This window comes from Ranitomeya imitator, chromosome 1, assembly GCF_032444005.1.
Source record: "Ranitomeya imitator isolate aRanImi1 chromosome 1, aRanImi1.pri, whole genome shotgun sequence".
Taxonomy (NCBI): Eukaryota; Metazoa; Chordata; class Amphibia; order Anura; family Dendrobatidae; genus Ranitomeya; species Ranitomeya imitator.
In genome coordinates, this window is record NC_091282.1 from 861,850,488 (window position 1) to 861,877,942 (window position 27,455).

At 47.7% G+C, this 27,455-nt stretch overlaps 1 protein-coding gene across 1 annotated transcript in view; it reads right to left on the minus strand.

The window, feature by feature from the left end:
- Positions 1–1,973: 1,973 nt before the first annotated feature.
- The window catches only part of LOC138658173 (calcyphosin-like protein), a 55,791-nt gene continuing 30,309 nt past the window's right edge, over positions 1,974–27,455 (minus strand). The window contains exons 3-5 of the mRNA XM_069745696.1: positions 13,998–14,175; positions 2,323–2,532; positions 1,974–2,242 (exon numbers count right to left, since the gene is read on the minus strand). Coding sequence (XP_069601797.1) covers positions 2,141–2,242; positions 2,323–2,532; positions 13,998–14,175 — 490 coding nt within the window. The 3' untranslated portion in view covers positions 1,974–2,140. The remainder of the gene's footprint in view (positions 2,243–2,322; positions 2,533–13,997; positions 14,176–27,455) is intronic.

Genomic DNA, 27,455 nt, shown 5'->3' on the forward strand with positions numbered 1-27,455 from the left:
GGCCATACCACTCATGAATGGTGAGGGCTTGGCAATTAATTCCCCCATAGTGAAGGATGATTACCGATGCCCCCGGAAGAAGCAGGAGGCACAACGCGCATCGGGGTGAGGGGACACGGCGGACACCAGCACATGCACCAGGTAATCATCCTTCACTATGGGGGAATTATGACAGGTGATGCCATATTGGATCTTAGCACCAGATGGGTGGCTGTAGATGGTTTAGCCTAGGAAGGTTTGGGGGATTGAATAACCCATGAGCCATGGTGCTCGGTTTGGTAGTAACTCGACTACCTATTATGAACTACAGTAAACAAGATAACCTCCATCTTTTGTATTTGGGTATGATTTTATATTTTCCATAGGCTGGTGGTATATTTAGGCTAAATATTTAGATATTTTTATCGGAGAAATTTTGGCATCCCTTGTTTAATTGCTTTATATGCACCATTTGGTGTGTTTAGTGATACAACATACCTGTATTGTAGCATATGTGTTTTGGTGCCCTTTATGGTGTCCCCTACCGTACTTTTTTGCTTTCTTTTATATGTATGTATTTTAAACTAATTACCAATAAATACTGTTTTTTAATGATTTTGGGATCTCTTCTTGTTCTCACATATATATTTTGTGGGATCTAGTTGTCGCATGAGAAAGAAGAAGACAAAGTAATTGCCAAGCCCTCACCATTCATGAGAAAGTAGAGGACAAAGTAATTGCCAAGCCATCACTATTGCAAGCCCTCACCATGCATGAGAAAAAAGAGGACAAAGTAATTGCCAAGCTATCGCCATCCCTGAGAAAGAAGAGGACAAAGTAATTGCCAAACCCTCACCATTCATGAGAAAGAAGAGGACAAAGTAATTGCCAAACCCTCACCATTCATGAGAAAGTAGAGGACAAAGAAATTGCCAAGCTATCGCCATCCCTGAGAAAGAAGAGGACAAAGTAATTGCCAAGCCCTCACCATTCATGAGAAAGAAGAGGACAAAGTAATTGCCAAGCTATCGCCATCCCTGAGAAAGAAGAGGACAAAGTAATTGCCAAGCCCTCACCATTCATGAGAAAGAAGAGGACAAAGTAATTGCCAAACCCTCACCATTCATGAGAAAGTAGAGGACAAAGAAATTGCCAAGCTATCGCCATTCCTGAGAAAGAAGAGGTCAAAGTAATTGCCAAGCCCTCACCATTCATGAGAAAGAAGAGGACAAAGTAATTGCCAAGCTATCGCCATCCCTGAGAAAGAAGAGGACAAAGTAATTGCCAAGCCCTCACCATTCATAAGAAAGAAGAGGACAAAGTAATTGCCAAACCCTCACCATTCATGAGAAAGAAGAGGACAAAGTAATTGCCAAACCCTCACCATTCATGAGAAAGTAGAGGACAAAGTAATTGCCAAGCTATCGCCATCCCTGAGAAAGAAGAGGACAAAGTAATTGCCAAGCCCTCACCATTCATGAGAAAGAAGAGGACAAAGTAATTACCAAACCCTCACCATTCATGAGAAAGAAGAGGACAAAGTAATTGCCAAACCCTCACCATTCATGAGAAAGTAGAGGACAAAGTAATTGCCAAGCTATCGCCATCCATAAGAAGAAGAGGACAAAGTAATTGCCAAGCCATCGCCATTGCACACCCTCACCATTTATGAGAAAGAAGAGGATAAAGTAATTGCCAATCCAACAAATAATGAGAACTAAAACACCAAGAAATTACCTGCATATTAGGAGACTAGATGGTCCACCTTGCAGATAAGTACTGCAGCAGTTTACTCGCACTGATGCTCCTTTATTCGGAATATTGGTGGGAATGCAGCAAATTTACTCTGATCAGTGAGTCATGGCATATCCTAGTGATATACCATTGTCAGAATACCCCTCTATTTTTTTTTATTTTCAATTCTAATGCTGCATAGAGCAATGCCAGAGTGTGTTATATATGGCAAGATCATCCATTGAATCATTGAATTAGGTTTATTAAACATTTGGGATAAAACATTTTCAGTAGAACGCTCCTTCATGTAAAATAATGGGGTGATGTAGTGCACTTTATTAGAAGTAATTATGTTGGTGGTATATAGTGAATATGTATGTGGCTGGGCACTTAGTTTAATGCAATAACAGGAAACACATACAGTATATTAAATTTTCCATTCATTCTTCATCATCACCACAAAGTATGCATCACTGTCTATAGAGGCACTGACCCCACTGTAATAATTCAAGAATTCTTCTTCTGTCACCTGAGAACAAAAGAAAATTTGTTGTGACTTCTGTCTCATATCTATGCATATTTCTATTGTGATTTATCCACCAGACATACCTGTCCATCCTTATTATTGGGGGAATCAAAGTTCTCCAAGAAATGTTGGAACACTTGTCTCTCATTCCATTCTCCGTTCTTATACTTCTGGTGAGATTTTGGGTTGTAGACTCCTTTTAGGTCTTCAATAGTGATTTTTCCATCTCCTGTTTTATCCATTTTATGGAAAGCCTCTATTATGACTTGTCTGCGAGCATTGGACATTGGAGGCTGCAGAGACAGAATTTGCGTGCGTTATTAATAGAATTTTAGCATCTTACACCAGTTACGTCCATATGACAACCAGTATACAATGAATGCTACAATGGGTTGTGTAATTATAATAATGGAGACAAAGCGCAGGAACATTGGCTATACGCACTCAATAAGTGAATAAAATGTGTTGCTATGTGGGACCTATGGTTGACCACACCAGGTTTGCTATTACATTTTTTATTAATGGATAATATGCTTACTCTTTTGGATACAACTATTTTAATTAGACATAAGATGGATTGATTTAATGGACTCTTGCAACATGTTAAGAAAGATCTGTTTGAGATCTATTTAAATATTTTTCAGGAAAAATGCGGAATTACTATTTAAGGCCCCCTTCACACGTCCGCTTTTTATGTCCATATGCGGTCCGTTTTTTAAGGACTGCAAATACGGACACACACACACACCCATTGTATTCAATGGTGGTGCGCACATGTCATATTTTCCGTGTGAAAAACTCACAGGCATGTTTTTTTTTTCAGCACCATGGATGGAATGCATGCTACACACGTGCACACTGATGATACACAGATTACATCCGTGTGACACGTTGTTAAAAATCGTTATTGCGCAAAAATATCTAATCAAGACTTAACCAGGTGCGTTATTCTTAAAAGAAAAATGTCATGATTTTCTGAGGAAAGTATAGTGGTTTATTGACTAGTCCACAGAAAAACCAAATTGCAGAAAACATAAAAATAGATTGTCCATGTGTAGATATCAGCGCTTTTCTTGTTACTCATCTTTCCAAGGTCCTGAATGGTAGAAGTCATCTGTCTGTGTGGAGTTTGAAGGTCATCATGGCATGGAGTAGCTAACAGCTGTTGTTCCTCGTGTCTTGTCCCATGTCCATGGAGAATGATGGTGAAGGCAGGGAGGTGACCGTCCCACGTGACAAAAGCCCCCCACCCTCCTTAGAGACGTTATTTATATGATTTCTACAGATCACATGTCCTCTGTATATGGAGTTAACTTATACTCTGAGCTACATACACAGAAATAGCTTTAGATAGTGTCAGCAAGAAACCATGTGCTCGGTACAGAATAAAAATAAGAATAATTAATATTTAACACACGTCCCGGAATTAAATGAAATGCTCTGGAGTACTGCTCTGGGGAAAGAAGTACACTCAGTGCTTTTCCCAGCCACTGACTACAACTATCATCATACTCGCCCTTGTCTCCCTGCGATCAGCCAGACTAGGGGACACTGATGAGAGTTGTAGTCAGCATCCGCCATCTGTGAATAGCGTGCATGAAATATATTCATTTAAAAACCGACGCAGAATCCAACTTATTTTGAACTTCCAGCTGAGGGAAAGCAGACAGCGGGGGTCTGGTGTTATCATTCTAGGAAGGGGCCAATATCCATAAAGGTTCCCAGCCTATTACTATCAGCTCACAGCTGTCTGCGTAGCCTTTACTGGTTATTAAAAAGCACAAAACTCACGGTGACTTCACACAACACCGGCTTCACTCTCCTCCCCTGCTTAGATCCAGATTAAGCTTTGGAGCGCCAGCCCTTCAGATGATGCTTGTTATTATAAATCCTATAACATCACTGATGGGGCTGGCGCTTCAAACCATCAGAAGGCTCCAATCAGATGGATTGTCCGATTCCTATTTCCAGATCGGAAGTTGCAGAGCCTGCATGACAACTGAGGAATATATGACCCACACAGAGATGCGCTCACAGGAAGCAGCACAGGTAATAAATGCGCTAGAAAACTGATTGTTAGGAGCATTAGGACATATGGAAAGGGGGTGAAATAGTAGTTTAAAACCCCTTTAAAAGCCTCAGCATGACTGCTGTGTCTGAAGGCAGCCTTAAGGTAAGTTCACACAGGGCGCTTTTGCTGCTTTTTTTTTTCTGCAGCAAAACCTGATCGTCTTGGCAGGAAAGAAGCTGCGTCAAAAATGCAGGATTAGGTGCGTTTTTAGATGCGGATTTGGTGCGTTTTTTTTTCTCTTTGTCCTTGCTTGACCCTGGTATTGTCGAAGGCGCTTCATGGGAAAGAGGGAAATACCTCCTGCTCACACCCTTTCAATCCCTTACCTTTAGTCCCAACACGACCACCCAAACCCATTTTCCCAATTAAAACAGAAACAGGTGTTTCTTTTGGAATTATGTAGGCCACAGCAGCCTGTTTATTAAACAAAACAACAGTTAACAATGAATGTAAAAGCATACATTTCACAAACTAGGAGAAGTCCTTGGAGCCCACAAGAATCTGGTGATTTTAACCATACCGCGAACATAACTTAAAACCATATTTTACTCCCAGCCGTTGTAACCCTGCCTCGGGAGCACCAAAAACCCCACAAGAGGGTTCACTGTTCGCGGTAAAAACTGGAGATCCGACCACCCCTGCCGGAACTCCCCACCACCATTCACCAGATCCTAAACATATTAAACTCCAAAACAGAGGAGCCATATACCGATGGACCCCCCAAACCAATTTCCACCAACTCCAAGGACTCCCCCCAGCCGCCACAACGAGAGGCCTTTGAACACCTTAAAGGCCCGAGACCCCACCCGACCAAAAAGCTATGGCCCTTTCAATGCCCTCCTGCAACCCGAGAGCCCAGAAATCCATTCCCACAGCATTCAAATGAACGCCGTCCGCCAACCAATACTCCCCTTTTCCTGATTCCAGTTCAAAATGTCTAACTGCTGCGCCCCCATTCCTAACCACAAAGGTGGACACCGCCCTGTTAACCTTTATGCGGGCCTTGTCAATTTTTACCAAAGACCGCATGTGCTTCCACCGTTTCCGCGGCACGATTTCCGACCAAACGATACTCAACCCCGGTACAAAACCCACAACCGCAAATAATCCTGCTTTATGTCTCTAACCAACTCCCGAAAAGGTCGGACCCCTAGATCGTTACCCCCCACGTGCAAGACCAAAACGTCGGGATCTCTATCCAATCTCATGCTGTTATGGATCTCCCGCAACACGTGATTCCAGGCCATTCCCCGAAAACCGAGCCACCGGATGACTGCCACGCTTCGGTCAAAACCAAGTTGCCTGCCCTCAGTCCGAACATCGGCGCGCAGAGCTCCCCAATGCACGTACGAGTGTCCGAGAATCCACACCAATAAAGCCTGGGGACCTGGAAAACAAAACACAAACTCAACAAATGTCACCGCCTAAGGAAAGCCACTCCATCCAGACCTATAAAACCGCCTCAACCACCCCTTGTGTCCGCACATAACTCTTAAAACGGTTGGAGCGCCACCTACCAATCCTGCGAATGGCGGAATCCCCCAACCCCCCAATTGCCGCCCCAGTTGCGGCTCCTATCCGGAAGGAGTGAGGGGCAAAACAAGCGCCATCCAAACCTAACAAAGCAATCGCCTTTTTAAAGACCGCCGTGAACTGGTATCGAGACAAGCAGGAACCGTCTTGGTGACATTACAAAGACCGATCACACCTAGGCTGAAGGCCCCAAAAGCTGTTAAGGCAAGAGACCGGACACATAATAGAACCCGCGACTGAACCCAAAACAATTCTACTACCCCGACCCTCCTGATCCGACTTTGAACGTCGCAACCATAGCTCCACCCGACCCTCAGCCAACAACACGTCTCTGGCCAACAAGCCCCCCGCCCCTTTTTTGTTAGGTGCCACCAACTCACCTACTCTAAACGCCCCAAAAAAGGCCAACAAAAAAGCCAGCCGAAACAAACAAAGCTCAAAAAACGAAAAACACAATGAAGACAACGCCTCGCCCAACTTTTCCAAAACGTTAAAAGACACGGCCGCCTTGAATCTATTCTTCCGGACCGCCGCCTGAAACCTTTTACAGCCCTCTGCACCAAAAATGACTTGGTGATATCGTCCTGACACCGCACTTTGCAACCAAAAGCCAAAGCCGCCATGACTCTTGACACCTTGGCAGACGACCAACCCACTAATGCCCCCCGGCTTAACCATGGCAACAAGATCCCGACCTGATCCTGGTGGCTCAGCCCACCCGATGCAGCCGCTAACAAAACCTCCCACTCCCGCCAAATTGCCTGATAAGCCTCCCAGGTTCTGGGAGCCAACAACGCCTTAATCAACGCCTGAGCGTCCCGGACACCACTAGCCAAAGTTCTGGAGGGCACTCCAAACCGACCATCTCCGCCTCCGGGGCCAATGACCGAAAACGATCGAACTGTAAACGAGAACGAGAGTCAGCGATAGAATTATGAACTCCCGGCACATGCGACGCTGTGACATGCGCTTTCAAAGTCAAACACAACAACACCAAATGCCGTAACACGCAAACCACCGGAGGCGATGATGCGGACAAACTGTTAATCGCGCACACCACCCCCATGTTATCGCAGCGAAACCGAACGTGCCTGTTCCGAAAAATCCCTTGCCACAAGTGCACCGCTACCAGAATGGGAAAAATCTCCAAAAGAGCAATGTTACGAACCAAACCGGAAGAAATCCAACTCGCCGGCCATTTTGCCGCACACCATTGCCCTTGAAAGTATGCTCCAAAACCCGAACCTCCGGCTGCATCAGTAAATAACTCCAAAGACTCGTTGTCAATCACTCCCGCCATAAACAAAGACCTGCCGTTATACGACTTCAGGAACTCACACCACACTGCCAAATCCTCCTTGTGCTCGGCCGATAACCGCACGAAATGGTGAGGAGCCTTAACTCCCGCCATGGCGCTAGCCAACCTCCTAGAAAAAACTCGTCCCATCGGCATGACTCGACAAGCAAAATTAAGTTTACCAAACAGTGATTGCAGGTCTCGCAAAGGCAACTTACGCAGGTGACCAGCCCGCCCAACGTCTTCCCGCAGGCCCGCCACTTTGTCCTCGGGCAACCGAAACTCCCACCGCACGGTATCAATGACTATGCCTAAGAAACACAAACACGTACTCGGGCCCTCTGTCTTACCAGGGGCCAGCGGAACGCCGAACCGCAAAGCCACCCATTCAATCGCACTCAAAATCCTCGAACAACAATCAAACCCCGCCGGGCCGACGCACAAAAAATCGTCTAAGTAGTGCAGTACCGAGTCACAACCAGACACATCCCGCACAACCCATTCCAAAAAGGAACTAAACGCCTGGAACAGAGCACAAGACAACAAACAACCCATGGGCAAACATCTGTCAACAAAAAATCGATCCTCCCAAAAACAACCAAGAAGTCTAACGCTAGACGGATGAACCGGCAGCAATCGAAAAGTGAATTCTATGTCCGTTTTTGCAAGAAGGGCGCCTTTTCCGCATTTTTGCACCCAAACTACCGCCTCATCAAATGATGCGTAAACCACTGAAAACAACTCAGGATCAATGCCGTTGTTCACCAACCTACCCTTAGGATACGACAGGTGCTGAATAAGGCAAAATTTACCCGCTTCCTTCTTAGGGACCACCCCCAGGGGGGAAACAACTAAGTCCTCAAACGGAGCATGGTCAAATGGGCCCGCCATGCGGCCCAGAGCCACCTCCTTGCGTAACTTCTCCGAAACCACCTCAGAGTGTAACAAGGCTGAATGCAAATTTTTCCTAACCAAAGGAACCATAAAAGGAGGGGCCGGAATAACAAAACCTTCCATAAAACCGGACAACAACAAGGCCGCCTTTTCCCTATCCGGGTACCTATTTAGATAAGGGACCATCCTTTCCACCATCACCGGAGTCTCCCCCATGGGAATTACCTGAACCTGATTTTGCCTTGCCCTTCTTAAAGCATTTTGCGGCTCCGTGGGAGGAACCACTGCAGTGGGAGCACAAATGTTTAAACTTACAATTGGCTCCAAATTTGCACTGTCCCTCATTAAATTGCCAGCGGACGCCCAACTTCTGTCCGCCTGCCTGACCAGCGTTGCCTGAGGTACTCCCCGCACCGGACTGTGATCCATGGCCGGACACACCGGCCCCCCCCCTGAAAGGGATGGCCGAACTTGTACTGCGCCATTACCCGCAACCAGAGACCAATATCTTTCTGGTCCCACCAAATGGCCGGCCGCACTGCTTTTCTCTGCCTAAACTGCTCGTCATACCTAAGCCACGCCTGACCGCCATATACCCTGTGAGCCTCACTGATGGAATCCATGTAGCAAAATAGCCCCGAGCAATTCTCAGGAGCCTTCTCGCCAATGACACTGGCCAGAATGGCAAAAGCCTGAAGCCAGTTAGCGAAAGTCTGGGGAATCAAACGCCAACGCCGTTTTTCTTCCTCCTCCTTTTTTGAATCCTCCTTCTTTCCCTTATCAATGTTAAATTTCTCTAGCGGAAGCAGTGAAAAAATTTCAACATACTCGTCCTTACTTATCTTTTCCCTCACCTCTTTCTTAAGATGCGCCCCCAACGGGCCCTCAAAACACACGTATACTTCGCCGTGCGCCCTATCATCTAAGTGGACCCTGCACTCCTTTTCCTTCTCAGTCTGCACAGAAACAGAAACCGGCTCCGCGACCTCGGCCTGCACCACTGCTGCATTAACCGGACTGCGCTGCGCACCAGACCAAACACCCAAAAATCCCTGCAGAGCCACATCGCGATCCAATCTAGCTAGCAGGTTCTGCACACTAGCCAAAAGCTCCCGCACCCCTGCCACTTCACCGCCGCCTGCTACCCCTGCCGCAGCTACGCCGCTAAGCGCTCCCTGAGCACCACTAAACGCAGGCGCACCAGCATCAGAAAGACAAACACGAGACACAAACGCATACTCACCGGGCTGCAAGGGATCTGTGGTCCCTCCAGCCGGAGTGCTGGTATCCGGACGTCCACGAGCTGTCCAATCCGCCACCGACCCGTCCACCGATGTGCCCTGGAGGTGTCCATCAGACCCGCTGCTCCGTGAGGTCGCCGACACGTGGGACACCGGATTCGGACTCCAAGCGATAGGGGGAGACTCCGCCTGGACCGGTGAGGGCACGTCCTGCTGACCGGCGCCAGCCGCACTCCCGGCCGCTGCAGGAGGCTGTCCGCTCCACAGCCCTGGAGAAGGGGGACCCCCCGCCGCTGCTGCAGGGGCCGACCCAGTGCCGTCCAGCCTCGGACCACCCGCCCCGCTTCCATCCACCGCTCCTCTGGACCCAGCTTGCACCGCCGAGGCAGGCCGCGCGGCAGGAACAACACCGCCGCGGCCTCCCGCTGTTCTAGGCTCCAGGCGCTGCCCGGCGTGTCTAGGCTCCGCCCCCATCGCACCACGAGGTGAGGGCCTCGCAACCGCCGCTGCGCCCCGTCTGGCAGTCGGATTACTCCCAGGCCGGGGCCTGCTCCCCGCTGCTCTTACCGGCGCCCGGCCTGGAGGGTCCTGGGAGGGGCTCCTGCGCCTGCGGGGGGCGCTTGGCCTGGGATCCGGTGAAAGGCGCTCGGGGGGCCGTGACCGCCGAGCTCACCGATCAAGAGGGGGGACCACCGGCAAGGATCCGCCGGCGCCGGCGTCCAGCAGGTGGGCCACCTGCACCTCCAGCCATCCAGGAGGCCGAGAGGCTGCAGCCGCCCTCAGGCTCTGCAGCACAGTGTCCACTCCAGACATGCTGCTTCTTGTGAAGGTGAGCGGAAACTGACCGGCCCCCGCCCCCTGACACTTCTCTAACCCCTCCACCACTAGCCCCCACCCCCTAATGTAATTAACCTCTTCAGCCCCACCCCCTCCTCTCCAACCCATTGTCATGCTGGCCTTCCCTTCGGCCCTGGGGGGAGGGGACGGCTCGCTCCGGCCTGTCCTAATGTCCTTGCATTTTCAGCAGCAAAAACGCAGCAAATAATGATAGCTGCGTTTTTGCTGTGTTTTTTTCAACACCCATTGAAGTCAATGGGTGAAAAAAAGCAGCAAAAACGCTGAAAGAAGTGACATGCTCTACGTCCAAAAAACGCAGCAAAGCACAAAATACTGACCAAACAAAAAACCAATGTGTGTGCGTGAGATTTCTGAAACTTCATAGGCTTTGCTGGTATTGTAAAAAGCAGCTGAAAACTAGCATAAAAAACAGAGCAAAAACGCCCCGTGTGAACTTACCCTTAGGGTATGTTTCCACGTTCAGGAAACGCTGCGTTTTTGACGCTGCTTTGAGCCGCAGCGTCAAAAACGCAGCGTCCAGATGTTACAGCATAGTGGAGGGGATTTAATGAAATCCTGTCTCCACTATGCAGTAAAAAACGCATGCGGCAGACCCGCGAAAATGCACATGCGGCGTGTCTTTTCAGAACGCAGCATGTCGTTACAATGAGCAAAACACGCAAGGACAACGCAGGTGACCTGCTAGTGACCTCAGGTGCAGATTTGGTCAGGATTTTACCTGCATAAAATCCTGACCAAATCCTGAAGCAAGCCTGATCGTGGACACATACCCTTAATGTGCATCTTACTTATTTGGAGATTAACGAGGTGTGTAACTGAAGGACACCGCTAGCATTGCTCATCTGACCGCCACACTAGATAAAGAAGGATAAGTTGGGGAACTAGCTGATGTGATCAGGCTAACTAGGAGATAAACGTGCAGTCAGTCCCATGTGATGTCCACTTTTACTTACACTTCTTCGTTTTGACAAGTCAGAAGGAAAATCAGCTGGCCTGCTATTCTGGTGATGCTGGGGATGGCAAAGGTGAATCCTTTTATGGAGATTTAAAGTATCCAAATCCTCTTCAGACAAGTGTTTCTGATTTATTTCCGATTTATTGGATGAGGTAGAGATGTCAGACTGTGTGGGCTAGCCATTTTATAGTATATTTACACTGAACCTGCCCTAATATTGTATAGATCTGCATAATGATTTATTCTAAAAGGCATAATTTGTATGTTACGCAGCTTACTTGATCCTCAGTTACTCAGACTTGATCTCAACATTCACTCCTTTACTTGCCTCTGCAGCAGGGGCAAATTCTTGACTGTGTTAGTGTATTGTGTATCACAATATGTGCATAGCTCTAGTGAAAATTATGTTACATTTATAGATTTTCAATCAGTTTTGCTTTGTATAACCCTTTCACACAAAGCATACAGAGTATTGAAATTTGCATGCTGGTTGGTACCTCTTAAAGAAGATCTGTTATCAGATGCCAGAATAAAAGCTGCATACATTATTGATTATCTTTCTTGGACCTGATGAGGCTAATATACTTACTTTGAAAATCGATGTTGGGACACCGAGCCCTTGATTGATTCCAGCTAAAGGAGTTAGGCCAGTCTCACACATCCAGATAATTCCGGTACCGGAAAAATCGGTACCGGAATTATCCGTGTCCGTGTGTCCGTGCGTTTATGTGGCACATCAGTGTGGCACACGTGCAGCACACGTGTGCCGCCCGTGTGCCGACTGGGTACCACACGGAGCGTGCAGGAGACAGCGCTAGAGATAAGCGCTGTCCCCTGCATCTGGTGCTGAAGCCGCCATTCATATCTTCTCTCCAGCAGCGTTCGCTGGATAGAAGATATTTTTGTTTTTCGTGTTTAAAATAAAGATCCCTGTCCCCACCCCCCTCCCACCCCCTGTGCGCCCGCCCGCTGTTAATAAAATACTCACCTGGCTCCCTCGCAGCGTCCTGTCCTCGCCGCACCTTATCCTGTAGTGAGCGGTCACGTGGTGCCGCCCATTACAGTAATGAATATGCGGCTCCACCCCTATGGGAGGTGGAGGCGCATATTCATGACTGTAATCGGCGGCCCCACGTGACCGCTCATAGAGGAGAAGCTGCGGCGAGGCCACCCAGCCTGACTGATAGCTGCAGCTTGTACTGAGCAGTGTGAGATCGCAACAGCAGGAGGGACACTGAGGAGTCTATAATAAAATGTATCTTGCTCATATTCATTAATGATCTGGTAGAAGGTTTACACAGTAAAATATCGATATTTGCAGATGATACAAAACTATGTAAAGCAGTTAATACAAGAGAAGATAGTATTCTGCTACAGATGGATCTGGATAAGTTGGAAACTTGGGCTGAAAGGTGGCAGATGAGGTTTAACAATGATAAATGTAAGGTTATACACATGGGAAGAGGGAATCAATATCACCATTACACACTGAACGGGAAACCACTGGGTAAATCTGACAGGGAGAAGGACTTGGGGATCCTAGTTAATGATAAACTTACCTGGAGCAGCCAGTGCCAGGCAGCAGCTGCCAAGGCAAACAGGATCATGGGGTGCATTAAAAGAGGTCTGGATACACATGATGAGAGCATTATACTGCCTCTGTACAAATCCCTAGTTAGACCGCACATGGAGTACTGTGTCCAGTTTTGGGCACCGGTGCTCAGGAAGGATATAATGGAACTAGAGAGAGTACAAAGGAGGGCAACAAAATTAATAAAGGGGATGGGAGAACTACAATACCCAGATAGATTAGCGAAATTAGGATTATTTAGTCTAGAAAAAAGACGACTGAGGGGCGATCTAATAACCATGTATAAGTATATAAGGGGACAATACAAATATCTCGCTGAGGATCTGTTTATACCAAGGAAGGTGACGGGCACAAAGGGGCATTCTTTGCGTCTGGAGGAGAGAAGGTTTTTCCACCAACATAGAAGAGGATTCTTTACTGTTAGGGCAGTGAGAATCTGGAATTGCTTGCCTGAGGAGGTGGTGATGGCGAACTCAGTCGAGGGGTTCAAGAGAGGCCTGGATGTCTTCCTGGAGCAGAACAATATTGTATCATACAATTATTAGGTTCTGTAGAAGGACGTAGATCTGGGGATTTATTATGATGGAATATAGGCTGAACTGGATGGACAAATGTCTTTTTTCGGCCTTACTAACTATGTTACTATGTTACTATGCTCCATGTATGGCTTGTTTTTGATGAAAAAGTATTTACTAATTTTTTTTTTTTTTCCAAACTGTATTTATTAAACATTTTCAATTAAACATTTTCAACATTAGCATATCAACATGCAAACATAGGTACACGGAATTACCTCTCCCTTTCCGGTAATACAGAAGCCCACTATTAAAGACGATAACTATTTTAGCGATCCAGTTTGCAAGTTAAAGGCAAAGTGCCTCTCAATCAAGGTAAACATAAGGCTAAAGACATAGAATTCAACATGGAAATACAATACGAGTGGACTACCACTCTGTAACTAGATAACCCCAAATGGTGAGAGAGGGGAAGTAATAGCTAAAGAAAAGATGAAGAACAAAAAAGAGGGGGGAGGGGTCAACAAACAGACTAGGGAAAAGTATTTACTAATTTAATACTGTTACCAAAAAACACTAGAAAAAAATGAAATGCATGGTGCTTTTCCACATGTGCTTTAAAACATTGAAAGTTAGTGTATGTGTCGGAGCAGTGAGGATGACTTCTGTAAAAGAGCTGTTGAGTATAATATAATTATTTAACATATTACAGCATAGTTGTACCACACAGTTCTCTGCAAGAGCAAATACATGGGGCATTCACAAAATACATGAAGCCATTATCGTCTGCCATTTGTTCTTACCCTGATAGAATTCAAGAATTCATCAAAGTTGATGGTTCCATTTTCATTTTTGTCAAACTGCACAAAAATGTCCTGTATTTCTTCTGGTTGCAGTGAGAGGCCGTAGTTTTGCAGTCCTTTGGTAAATTCTTCCAAATCCAATGAATTACTGTAATTATCATCCATTATACGAAAAGCTCTGTATTTTATTATAAAGAAAGCATACAACAGTGTGACAAGTAGAGAAGTTTCAGCCAAACCAAAAAAACAACAAAAACATTTGTTTCACGAGCATTTCCACCATTCTTAAAGGGAACCTGTCAGGCGAATCATGCTGCCCAAACCGCAGGCAGCAACAATCACAGCCTCTCTGCTCGACTGGTGCAGTTAGGTACATTATTCTCCGAGTTGTGCTGGTGTTTCAGAGAAGATCTGCAGATCTGACTGGGGATCAGAACTGGAGAGCAGACTAGTCCAGCTAGTTGACTGACAAGTCTCTTCCTCTCAAGTACGCAGGGATAGAGCTGTCAGTCACATGCAGCGGCACGGGGAAGGTTTTAAAAGTATGTTTAAGTATTTTTAAAGTATATCTTTTTCTGTAAAGCGGAACGTTTCAGTGAATATGATACCTGGCTGAAATTGTGCAGCCAAGCTTCAATACTTTCTGCCTGCGATTTGGGCAGCATGAAGTACCTGACAGGTTCCATTTAAACATAATTACATTTAAACACCATGCCCCCTTGACAAAAAAAGACCATAGTGATGAACACTAAATAAAAAGGTCTATGTCTCTGGAACCAAATGGTGGATTTAAAAAAAATAAAAAACTTAATACACAGGAGAACAGCAGGCATAAATAAAAAAAAAAACTGCCTATTTTTCACGTTGTAAGAGATCCTCTTTAAATGATCCATGTGCCCTCAACTAGACAAAACTATTCAACAAGGTTAAAAAAAATTGCTCCCAAATCCATTTTTTTTTAAATATGCTATTGGAGCGCCCGCCAGGGCCTAGGGGTACTCGGTACAGGGTCCGATCTTCATTAAAGGGGTGGTCACGGTGGCAGCGACCCGGTCACGGTGGCAGCGACCCGGTCCGTGGCTCTGGGCGTCCAAATAAAAGGAAAGGACTTTAAAGGGGTTATTTGAAATAAAGTTTGTTCATGATGCCACCTGTGGTATTTGGTCAGAGGTGACCAACGCTGCTTAAAGGGGTCCTCTGGGGAGTGATGGCACTGCATCAAGGATGGTATAGCTCCCCACAGGTGAAGGTGGGTCCCCAGGGCTCCCGGTGTATTTGGCAGAGATAGTGTTGTGCCAGAAATAATCAGATGACACAAGGTTGCAGTCTCTTTACTTGTTTACTGGTGATTCACAGCCAAAGTCCAGGGTACCGGTAACAGGTGTTGGTAAGGTCTGGTCGGCCTGGAAGCGATTATGGATCCCCCTTTCCAGGTGAGGTTGTAAGCCTTCCTTCTTGCTCTGTAAGGCGAATCCCTTGCTGCCTAAGGCTCCACACAAGGTCCTCTCTTTCCCTGTCCTAAGACAGTACCCGAATGGTAGGCAACGTGAGCCTTTTTAAAGGTGTCTCTAAGATAAGTTTGGGCTCTGTATGTTGCTGTACCTTCGGGTGTGGATGCGGACAGACAACCTGAAGTCTTCTGCCCTCCGGTTCTGCTATGGGACGTACAGTTCCACACAGCCTCGGGCTCCTGGTGCCCGGTTAGGCTACGTTCACATTGGCGTTCCGCCAATGTGCGTCGCTGTTGCGCCGGCGACGCAGCGGCGACGCAGCGGCGACGCGCCCCTATGTTTAACATAGGGGACGCGTGCGTCGTTTTGGTGGCGTTTTTCGCCACGTGCGTCGTTTCCGACGCTAGCGTCGGACGCAAGAAAACGCTACTTGTAGCATTTTCTGTGCGTCCGATTTTCGTCGGAAAACGACGCACGCGTCGCAAAACGCGCGCGTTTTTGCGCGCGTTTGCGTGCGTTTGCGCGCGTTTTAGCGTGCGTCGCGCGTTGCGTCGCCGACGCACGGCGGCGCAACGCTAATGTGAACGTAGCCTTACTGCGCAACAGCCTGGAAGGAGCTCAGTCACAGCTTCCTTACAGCTCCTTAATTTTCCTGTGCTTTTTCCCTCTGGTACGTCCTACAGGTACAACGCTGTCTGCCTCTCCTCTCTGGCCTGGAGCTGCAGCACCTCGTGGCTGCACGGCCCCAGCTTCTCTCTCTCTCCAACTCCCTGTCTGACCCAAACTAACTTACTCTCTAACTCCTCCTCCAAGCCAGAATATATATCTAGGGAAGCTTCCCTGAAACCAGGTTCAGAGCTCCCCTTCTGGTCTGGAATCAGAACATGTTGTGTGTATTTACCACCTGTTAAAGGGATCCTCCTCGCTTCCAGACATGGCATCACCCTCCCCAAAAGGAAAGCGACACCACAGTAACAGTTGGCTTCCTGGGGTGTTACACTATCAACATTGAATATTTGCTGTAAATTTCTTGCATTTTTGTATTACGGGAACTGACTGTGTTTTTTAACAATGTAAATGAACTAACTGTATATATATATATATATATATATATATATATATATATATATATTATCTTGGATGCTCTTCGTTTTTTGTAGGTTGGTGGCTTGTAATGCCATACTGCACTGTCATGACAGGCTGAGGGGTTGGCTGCAGAAACAACAGTCTTGGCCGTTGTCCACTAGAGAAGAGGGTGTGTATTGTAAGTGGGCACAGGTAGAGCCATGGTTATACAAGGTATTGCAGATGTGCCGCACAATCTGACTATCAAAGGGCAGCTGTTGGGAGGAATTTGGAGGTGCAGATTAAATGGTATGTTTTGCAACAATAGGAGAAGAGAGTTTGGTAGAAACATTTGCTTACATGGATTGAAATATAACGATGGTCCTAGGAAAAGGCCTAATGTATGGAGATTTACCTCTGAGGTAGGGGAGAATTGTAATTCTGTTGTACTGTGATGATGACCTTGGACCCAGTGGATGCTTTTTAGGTCCTGTCAGGGTTGTGATGTGCACAAATTATGAGTAGGGATGGGCGGACCAGTGGATGTTCGGGTCTCTCAGGTTTGGCCGAACTTTGCAAAAAAGTTCGGATCGGGCACCAGAATGGCACTCGAACTCAAACCCCATTCAAATAAATGGGGGGCCTCGAAAATCTGGTTGTTCCCACACTGTCATCTGTGTGACAGCACAGGAAACAACGGCTCTAACCAGCGGTAACCTTACTGAAGTCAAAGAGACATAAAAACAAATTTTGTTAAAATTAGCAAAACATAAATAAATGTTAACATCTGTTATGGCTGTAATCATACTGACCCAAAGAATAAAGTTGTTTTATCACTTATACTGCACAGGCATGAAAAATAAAAGTAGCTCTTGAACTGCTGTTTTTTGTTCATTCTGGCTTACAAAAATCATTTTGTGGCTTGGTTCATATTTCTCCTGTGCTCTAGGCTGAGCACTCACCTCACCTTTAAAAGGGGTTGTCCGGTCCAAATCGATAAGTCTGCAGTCACTCTGTGAGACTGCAGACTTATGAATGCCCCCAGCGAACACACTATGCACTGCGAGGATTCGCTGTTTTTGGACCCAGAACTGCAGGTTATGTATGCGCTATATGGAGTGCCCCCGTAGGGAAGTGGGGTACTCGGAGCCGGGCCCTTCGGTTCTCAAGGGGGATGTCACGGTGGCTGACCCGGTCCGTGGCCCTCGGGAGGTCCATTGTAAATGGGGGAAAGGTCTTTAAAGGGGAAATGTTCGTGACGCCACCTGTGGTATTCGGTCAGGGTGAACGACGCTGCTTAGGGGTCCACTGGGGTGATGTTATGGCAGCTGGATGGTATACCTTCCCACAGGTGAAGTGTGTCTCCAGGGCAGTGTAGATGGTGGATGGTGAAAGGCGCCGTGAAGAACGTGGACACAAGGTTGCAGTCTCTTTACCTTTACTGAAGGCTTCAGCGTCCACAGTCCAGAGCACCAGATCACAGGGCAGGCAGAGTCCGGCCGGTCTGAAGGCAAATCCAGAGTCCCCTTATCCAGGTGGAAATCAGTAGCCTTCCTCTAGCGCCTGGATGTTGTAGTACCTTACTGCTAAGCTTCTCATAAGGTCCTCACAACTGATGTTGGTGTTCTAGATGTTATGTCTTTCTCTCTGTCCCCCAGATGGATAGGAACAACCCGTATGACTGGTTGCCTGAGGCTTTTTACAGGAGCTCTAGGATACCCCGGCCTCCACAGTTGCCACCGTGCCTGGGTAAAGGTCGGGCAACTAATATGGAATTAGCTGTCCTGCCGGTCTCTGGAGCCAGGCTTGGAGACGATGACTCCCTCGGTGTTCCGGCTACCGGATCCTGCGCCTTAAGAAAGGAGGCAGCCTTTTACAGGGCAGAGCTCCTTCTGGTTTCCTCTCCTTTTGCTATGACTTCATTTCTCACTCTCTGCAACACAATTCTCCTTCAATGTCTCTTTCTTAGGACTTTTGTTATTAGTTATTTATTTATTTCTTATGAACCACGGCCTATGTCATGGCTGTCCCACCTCTAATATTCAACTACACTTTCTATATCTCCACATTGTCCCCCCCACCATGCTACCTCCTCTCCATATTGTGCCCCCAATTCACACTGTCCCCTCTCCATATCCATTCTGTGCCCCTTTTCACACACTGCCCTCACACTGCCCACCACACTGCCCTCTTAAAACTGTAACTACTCGTCACACTGTCTCTCTACACAGCATGATGGTCACTACAGCCGCTGATACGGTATTATATCCACAACAATCCCCCAATATATAGTATGGTCCCACAAGACCTCCCCCATATATAGTATGATGTCCACCACACACCCCCATAAATAGTTTGATGTTCAAAACAGCCCCCATGTATACTATGATCCCAACAACACCCCATACAGTATTATGGCCCACAAACAACACCCCAAACAGCAATCCGCCTGAAAAAGATAATATGGCCCACAAAATACAAGCATCCCAACATGAAAACGATATGTCCAGTCTCATTTTCTAAAAGTTACCGTAGCTACTTCTGTAAGGAAGGTAAGGCAGCGGTAAACTGGTGATTGCGTCAGTACACATGGGCCAGTGATGTGTGCTTGTGCCCAGACTGAAACGTGCCAGCCAGCCCTTGTTTTTTACCATCAGTATTTCATTAGTGATTTTCACGTATGAAAAAAAATGAATGAATTACAAAGCTTCTCCCATACATTACAATGTTAATCATGGACCATGCAAATTGTACACTTGTGCTATGTGTTGTCTATGTGCTGTCCGCGATTGTCACAGGTTCATATTGGTGATTTTGTGATGCTGATAAAAAATGAAAATGTCTGATTTTTTTTTTTTTTAGGGGGGGGGGGGGGCCATGGTGAGCAAAAACATACAAGCCTATGAACAGCACCATAGACTATAATGGAAAAGCAATAATGAAAACCACAGTTTGACCATGTACGTTAGAAACGGACGTCTGAATGAGACCTGACTGTCATTAACGTGCATCCACCGATCAGCTACATGCAAGTCAGTCAACGTCCTATAGGGCCTACTCACATAGGAGGCCACACTTCTCTGTGCACACAGCGACTGTTAATATGTTTTGTGCACATAGAATGTCCTGTTGTCAGGAGCGCATGTCCTGTTTACCAGGAGCAATGTGCTACCAAGTACCTTGATTTTTAAGCCATCTGTGACTAATAATCATTTTGCTCTTACATCAGGTTATTACTGACCTATTTAAATGAGCCAATAATCAGGAAGATGCATGTGGTGGGCCACTGGGAAGGCGCCAGATGTTGCAGAAGGGCCAGCTGGGGTTTGTAGTCCTACTGGCAGCAGATAATGATGTCACTGTAGCTGAAGTGTGTCGCTGGACCCCTCAACACTTCCCTCGTGTCCAGAACAATTGTCAATAGCAGGAGGTGGTACTTGTGGATAGTATAGGACCCCCCGTGCCACTCCTGTAGCGGTGGTGTCTGGGTGCAGAGTTTTTAGCGCCCGTGGTGTTTGTGCAATCTCAAGAAGCCAGACACACAGGTGACCTTGTAAACGTAACAATTTTACTGAAAGAGGTAACGGGTACAGTCAGCGTCGGACTGGAGCACCTTGGGCCCACCAGAGAAAATAATTCTTGGGGCCCACTATTTAGCTACATAGAAATAAATACAAGACCACTAATTGTGCGGTAAAACGCGCTAATAACAGGGTTTAAGTAAGGTAGTACACGTCTTAATTCTGTAGCAGGGATTGGGGTAGCCCCCTCATAGAATATAAAGTAGCCCCCTCATATAGTATAATGTATCCCCTTCATAGTATATAAAGTAGTCCCCTCATATAGTATAATGTAGCCCCCTCACAGAATATAATGCAGCCCTCATATAGAATATAATGTAGCCCCCTCATAGCATATAATTTAGCCCCCCATAGAACATAATGCAACCAGCCTCAAAGTATAATGCAGCCCCCCGTAGGGTATAATGCAGCCCCCTTAGAGTATAGTGCAACCCTCTCATAAGTTATAATGCAGCCCCCCATAGAATATAATGTTGCCCCCTCAAAAGGTATAATGCAACCCCCTTCAAATAGTATAATAGTATAATACAGCCCCCCACAGAATATAATGTAGCCCCCTTAGAGTAGCCCCCTCATAAGGTATAATACAGCCCCTCGATGAAATATAATGCAGCCCCCCACAGAATATAATGTATCATGCTGCACGGTGGCTCAGTGGTTAGCACTGCAGCCTTGCTGTGCTGGAGTCCTAGGTTCAAACCCCACCAAGGACAACATCTGCAAGGAATTTGCATGTTCTCCCTGTGTTTGCGTGGGTTTCCTCCGGGTACTCCGGTTTCCGCCCACATTCCAAAGACATACTGATAGGGAATTTAGATTGTGAGCCCCATCATGGACAGCAATGACAATGTGTGCAAACTGTAAAGCGCTGCGGAATATGCTAGCGCTATATAAAAATTAAGATTATTTATTATTATGCTGCCCCCCCTAATAGGGTATCATGCTGCCCCCCTCATAGGGTATCATGCTGCCCCCATCATAAGGTATCATGCTGCCCCCCATAGCATATCATGCTGCCCCCTCATAGCATACCATGCTGCCCCCCCTCATATGGTATCATGCTGCCCCCCTCATAGGGTATCATGCTGCCCCCTCTCATAGGATATCATGCTGCCCTTCCCTCATAGGGCATCATGCTGCTCCCCTCTCAAAGGATATCATGCTGCTCCCCTCATAGGGTATCATGCTGCCCCCCCTCATAGGGTTATATGCTGCCCCCCCTCATAGGGTATCATGCTGCCCCCTCATATAGTATCATGGTGCCCCCCATAGGGTGTCATGCTGCCCCCCTCATAGGGTATCATGCTGCCCCCTCATAGGATATCATGCTGCCCCCATAAGGTATCATGCAGCTTTCCCATAGGGTATCATGCATCTCCCCCCATAGGGTATCATGCAGCTCCCCCCCATAGGGTATCATGCTGCTCCCTTCCCATAGGGTATCATGCAGCTCCCCCATAGGATATCATGCAGCTCACCCTCCCATAGGGTATCATGCAGCTCCCCCCCATACAAACAGGACTCACTGATATACGGTATATAAAAAAAAACCCACAATACTCACCTCTCCTCCTCGCTCCCACGGTGATTATGGCGGCGGCTCTGCTCCGATGTTACACAGCAGGTACGCGATGAAGTGACGTCATCGCGCACACGCTGTATGTCAGAGGCAGATGGGAATGATGGGAGCGGTAGCGTCATCTGACGCTCTTTCCTCCATTAATGCGCACTGGGAGGCAGCGCTGACGCCGGGACCCCGTGGCTTACGGCCCCATAGCAGCTGCGTGAGCTGGGGGCCCCTGAGGGAGTGGGGGCACTGGTGACCGGGCCCTGATAGCGGACAGTATTAGCTGCAGTCTGCGGCAAACACTGCCCGCTATTAAAGTGAAAGGAAGTCACTCCTCTCCACGCCCCATTTCACTTTAGCAGCGGGAACAGGCTTAGGCTTCCTGTCACCTGCTGCTGCTCCGCTGGCACCGGGGGCCCTCATAGCAGCTGCGTGGTGTGCCACTATTAGCGACACCCCACTGGCTGGGGACCCCTGGAGCAGTGGGGGCCCTAGGCAGCTGCTGGACCTGTATGCCAGCAGGTGTCAGGACCTGGGCCCACCGGAGAATCCTCCGGTTCCCCGGTGGCGCAGTCAGACCCAGAGTACAGTCTCTCTCTTAAAGGCAAAGTTCACAGTATATTGTGCATATGAGAGTAATGATTCTCTCCTCATGAGACAAGCAAGGTTATGGCCGCTCAGGGCAACTGGAGCTAAATTCTCTTTACTTGCTATTAGAGGAAGTGTGGCGCCCCAGGGTCCTGGTCGTCACAATAATGTCGCTTTCCTCATCCTGGAGAGTGATGCTACATTTGGAGGCAAGAAAGGATAACTTATTCACACTCCAGGCCACCAGGGGGAGCTTTTGATCCTATTTACTAGGTGACCCCCCATATATATATAACTGGTAGTCTATAAGGAGAGTTAGAAAGTTCCAGACAGCAGTCTGAGGAGGATAGAGGGTTTATGGAGCTGTGCATGCCCTAAGAGCTGCAGCTCCCAGAAAGAGACAAATAGGAAGCTGAATACATTGGCAGTGAGCGTGCAGGAAATCAAAGCACGGGAGAGGATACCAGAAGCCCCAAGCAGGCTGCTTCCTTCTGAGGCGCAGATAACCGGTAGCTGGAACACCGAGGTAGTAAGGACCTCTACGCCTTACTTCAGAGACCGGCAGGACAGCTAATTGCACGTTACCTGTCCGCACCAACACCCAGGAGGCATGGTGACATCACACAGAGCCGGGTTATCTAAGAGACCCTATAAACAGGCTCAGGTCACCAGTCATATGGGTTCTGTCCTATCCTATACGGGGGACAAAGAGAGAGAGAGAAACACCACATCTGTGAGGACCTTACGAGAGGCTTAGCAGTAAGGGACTACACCACTACGGCGCAAGGGAAGGCTATTGATTTCCAACTGGACAAGGGAAATCTGGACTTACCTCCAAACCGGCTGGACCCTACCTGTCCTGTGATCTGGTGCTCTGCACTGTGGCTGCTGAAACCAACAGTAAACAAGATAAAGAGACTGCAATCCTGTGTCCTCGTTCTTCACTGCACTTCTCACCATTCTACTATCTACACACTGGGAAACCCTGAGGATATAATTCACCTGTGGGAAGATATACCATCGAGCTGCCATAACATCACCCCAGCGGACCCCTTAAAGCAGTGTCAGTCACCCTGACCGAATACCACAGGTGGCGTCACAAACAAACTCATTTAAAGACTTTTCCCTTTTACATGGGCGCCCTGGGTCACGGACAGGGTCGCCACCGTGACATCCCCCTGAAACAGCAGGACCCGGTACCGAATACCCCACGGCCCTGGCAGGCGACTCAGAAAGTGTTATGCGCAGTCCAAGAAATATTACACTGATGAAGGGACCTTCACAGATTGGCTGTTGTGTAGGTTAAGAAAAGTCGGTGGCGTGGCAGCCACGTGGATCTGGTCCTGGCTGGAAGCAAACAGGATAACCAACATGCAGGAGAGTACATGTGCAGCGTTATCTCTCCTGACTGGATGAGGCTTCACTCTTTTGTGAAGAAGATTATGAGGAGAAAAATATCCCCCCAGCGTAGTGTCTGCTTTCCCAGGCAACTTCAACCGCCCCCAGAACTTGAAGTTACCTTAGGAAGTGTGTGAGCCCTCAGCCATGAGCTGGAAGGCTCCTCCTAGCCTTTTCTATGGCAGGTTGTTGCGAGGAGAATAATCACTTAACCTTCATATACACACATTGGCCAGTAGATGGCAGCAAAGCACATTTATGAATCATCAGTATACAAACTAATTCTGACACACTGGAACAAATCTACTACCACACGACAACTGTCTCATTCAGCAGCAGTAGAATCAGTACCCGGGTACCACATGCGCTCTTACAATCACACATTGCACAATTATTGGCTCATTTAAATTGGCCATAATTCCTTGGCTGCTAGCTATGCAGGTCTGCAGCACAAACCGTTTTCATTTTATGCTGCTGATGTCACGATATCTGACAACCCAACGGGGGGGGGTGGGGGGGTGGGGTGTATTAGCGGTCGGCGGACAGCACAACAAACACAACGGGATGGTAAATGGGTGAGGCTAGTGCACTGGCAAGCAAGGGTGCTAGCCTCACCACTGCAGATAGTACAACACAGGGGACAGTGATAAACCCGAGACTGACAGGATAATAACACAATTAAGCTTTACAATTTCCTCTGCTGCAAAGCACTGCACAGCAGAATAAAGGCACCAGGATCACAAGCTCACAAAACCAGCTGATAAACCACAGCAGCCAGCAAGCTCCATACTCCAGGCTTGGTCACTGTAGGTTGCTCTATCACTGACAGTCAGCTGATGCATCAGGTGACGATTTAACCCCTTCCCGACCCATGACGCCACGTAGGCGTTATGAAAGTCGGTGCCAATCCGACCCATGACGCCTATGTGGCGTCATGGAAAGATCACGTCCCTGCAGATCCGGTGAAAGGGTTAACTCCAATTTCACCCAATCTGCAGGGACAGGGGAGTGGTACTTTAGCCCAGGGGGGTGGCTTCACCCCCCCGTGGCTACGATCGCTCTGATTGGCTGTTGAAAGTGAAACTGCCAATCAGAGCGATTTGTAATATTTCACCTAAAAAACTGGAGAAATATTACAATCCAGCCATGGCCGATGCTGCAATATCATCGGCCATGGCTGGAAACACTGATGTGCCCACCCCCCACCCCACCGATCGCCCCCCCCAAGCCACTGATCTGTGGTCCACTCCCCTCCGTCCTGTGCTCCGCTCCCCCGTCCTCCTGTCCGCTCCCCCTGTACTCATATGCCACCCCCCCATGCTCCGACGTCCCCCCATGCCCCGATCTCCCCCCCTTATACTTACCGAGGCTCCTGGGGTCCGTCCGTCCGTCTTCTTCATGGGTGCCGCCATCTTCCAAAATGGCGGGCGCATGCGCAGTGCACCCGCTGAATCTGCCGGCCGGCAGATTCCTTCCATGTACAGTTTGATCACTGTGATAAAACATCACAGTGATCAAAATAAAAAAAAAGTAAATGACCCCCCCTTTATCACCCCCATAGGTAGGGACAATAATAAAATAAAGAAACATTTTTTTTTCCACTACAGTTGGAATTAGGGTTAGGGTTAGGGTTAGGGAATGTGCACACGTATTCTGGTCCTCTGCGGATTTTTCCGCAGCGGTTTTTATAAATCCGCAGTGTAAAACCACTGCGGATTTATCGCGGATTTTACCACGGTTTTTCTGCGGATTTCACTGCGGTTTTCTATTGGAGCAGTTGTAAAACCGCTGCAGAATCCGCAGAAAGAAGTGAAATGTGCGGAATGTAAACCGCTGCGTTTCCGCACAGTTTTTTCCGCAGCATGTGCGCAGCGTTTTTTATAAACTCATGGGAAACTGCTGCGGACCTGCAGCGGCGGAAACGCTGTGGATCCGCAGCGTTTTCCGCATCGTGTGCACATACCCTTAGAAGTAGGCTATGTGCACACGGTGTGGATTTGGCTGCGGATCCGCAGCGGATTTGGCTGCGGATCCGCAGCGGATTGGCCGCTGCGGATTCGTAGCAGTTTTCCATCAGCTTTACAGTTCCATGTAAACCTATGGAAAACCAAATCCGCTGAGCCCATGGTGCGGAAAATACCGCACGGGAACGCTATGTTGTATTTTCCGCAGCATGTCAATTCTTTGTGCGGATTCCGCAGCGTTTTACACCTGTTCCTCAATAGGAATCCGCAGGTGAAATCTGCACAAAAAACACTGGAAATCTGCGGTAAATCCGCAGGTAAAACGCAGTACCTTTTACCCGCGGATTTTTCAAAAATGGTGCGGAAAAATCTCACACAAATCCGCAACGTGGGCACATAACCTTAGAGCAGGGGTCCCCAACTCCAGTCCTCAAGGCCCACCAACAGGTCATGTTTTCAGGATTTCCTTTGCATTGCACAGGTGATGCAATTATTACCTGGGCAAGACTAAGGAAATCCTGAAAACATGAAATGTTGGTGGGCCTTGAGGACTGGAGTTGGGGACCCCTGCCTTAGAGTTAGGGTTGGAAATAGAGTTAGGGTTGGAATTAGGGCTAGGGTTGGAAATAGGGTTAAGATTAGGCTTGTGGTTAGGGTTATGGTTAGGGGTGTGTTGGCGTTAGGGTTGTGGTTAGGGGTGTGTTGGGGTTAGGGTTTGGATTAGGGTTAGGATTATGTTTAGGGTTGGGATTAGGGTTAGGGGTGTGTTGGGGTTAGGGCTGTGGTTAGGGGTGTGTTGGGGTTAGGGTTGTGATTAGGGTTATGGCTAGAGTTGAGATTAGGGTTAGGGGTGTGTTTGGGTTAGTGTTGGAGTTAGAGTTTAGGGGTTTCCACTGTTTAGGCACATCAGGGGTCTCCAAACGCAACATGGCGCCACCATTGATTACAGCCAATCTTACGTTCAAAAAGTCAAATGGTGCTCCCTCCCTTCCGAGCCCCGACATGCGCCAAAACAGTGGTTTACCCCCACATATGGGGTACCAGCATACTCGGGACAAACAGGGCAACAACTATTGGGGTCCAATTTCTCCTGTTACCCTTGTGAAAATAAAAAACTGCTTGCTAAAACATCATTTTTGAGGAAAGAAAAATTATTTTTTATTTTCACGGCTCTGCGTTACAAACTTCTGTGAAGCACTTGGGGGTTCAAAGTGCTCACCACATATCTAGATAAGTTCCTTTGGGGGTCTAGTTTCCAAAATGTGGCCACTTGTGGGGGGGTTCTACTGTTTAGGCACATCAGGGGCTCTGCAAATGCAACATGACGCCCGCAGACCATTCCATCAAAGTCTGCATTTCAAAGCGTCACTACTTCCCTTCCGAGCCCCGACGTGCACCCAAACAGTGGTTTACCCCCACATTTGGGGTACCAGCATACTCAGTGCAAACTGGGCAACAACTATTGGGGTCCAATTTCTCCTGTTACCCTTGTGAAAATAAAAAATTGCTTGCTAAAACATCATTTTGAGGAAAGAAAAATTAATTTTTTATTTTCATGGCTCTGCGCTATAAACTTCTGTGAAGCACTTGGGGGTTCAAAGTGCTCACCACATATCTAGATAAGTTCCTTGGGGGGTCTAGTTTCCAAAATGGGGTCACATGTGGGGGTTTTCTGCTGTTTAGGCACATCAGGGGCTCTGGAAATGCAACATGACACCCGCAGACCATTCCATCAATGTCTGCATTCCAAAAGGTCACTACTTCCCTTCTGAGCCCCGACGTTTGCCCAAACAGTGGTTCCCCCCACAAATGGGGTATCAGCGTACTCAGGACAAACTGGACAA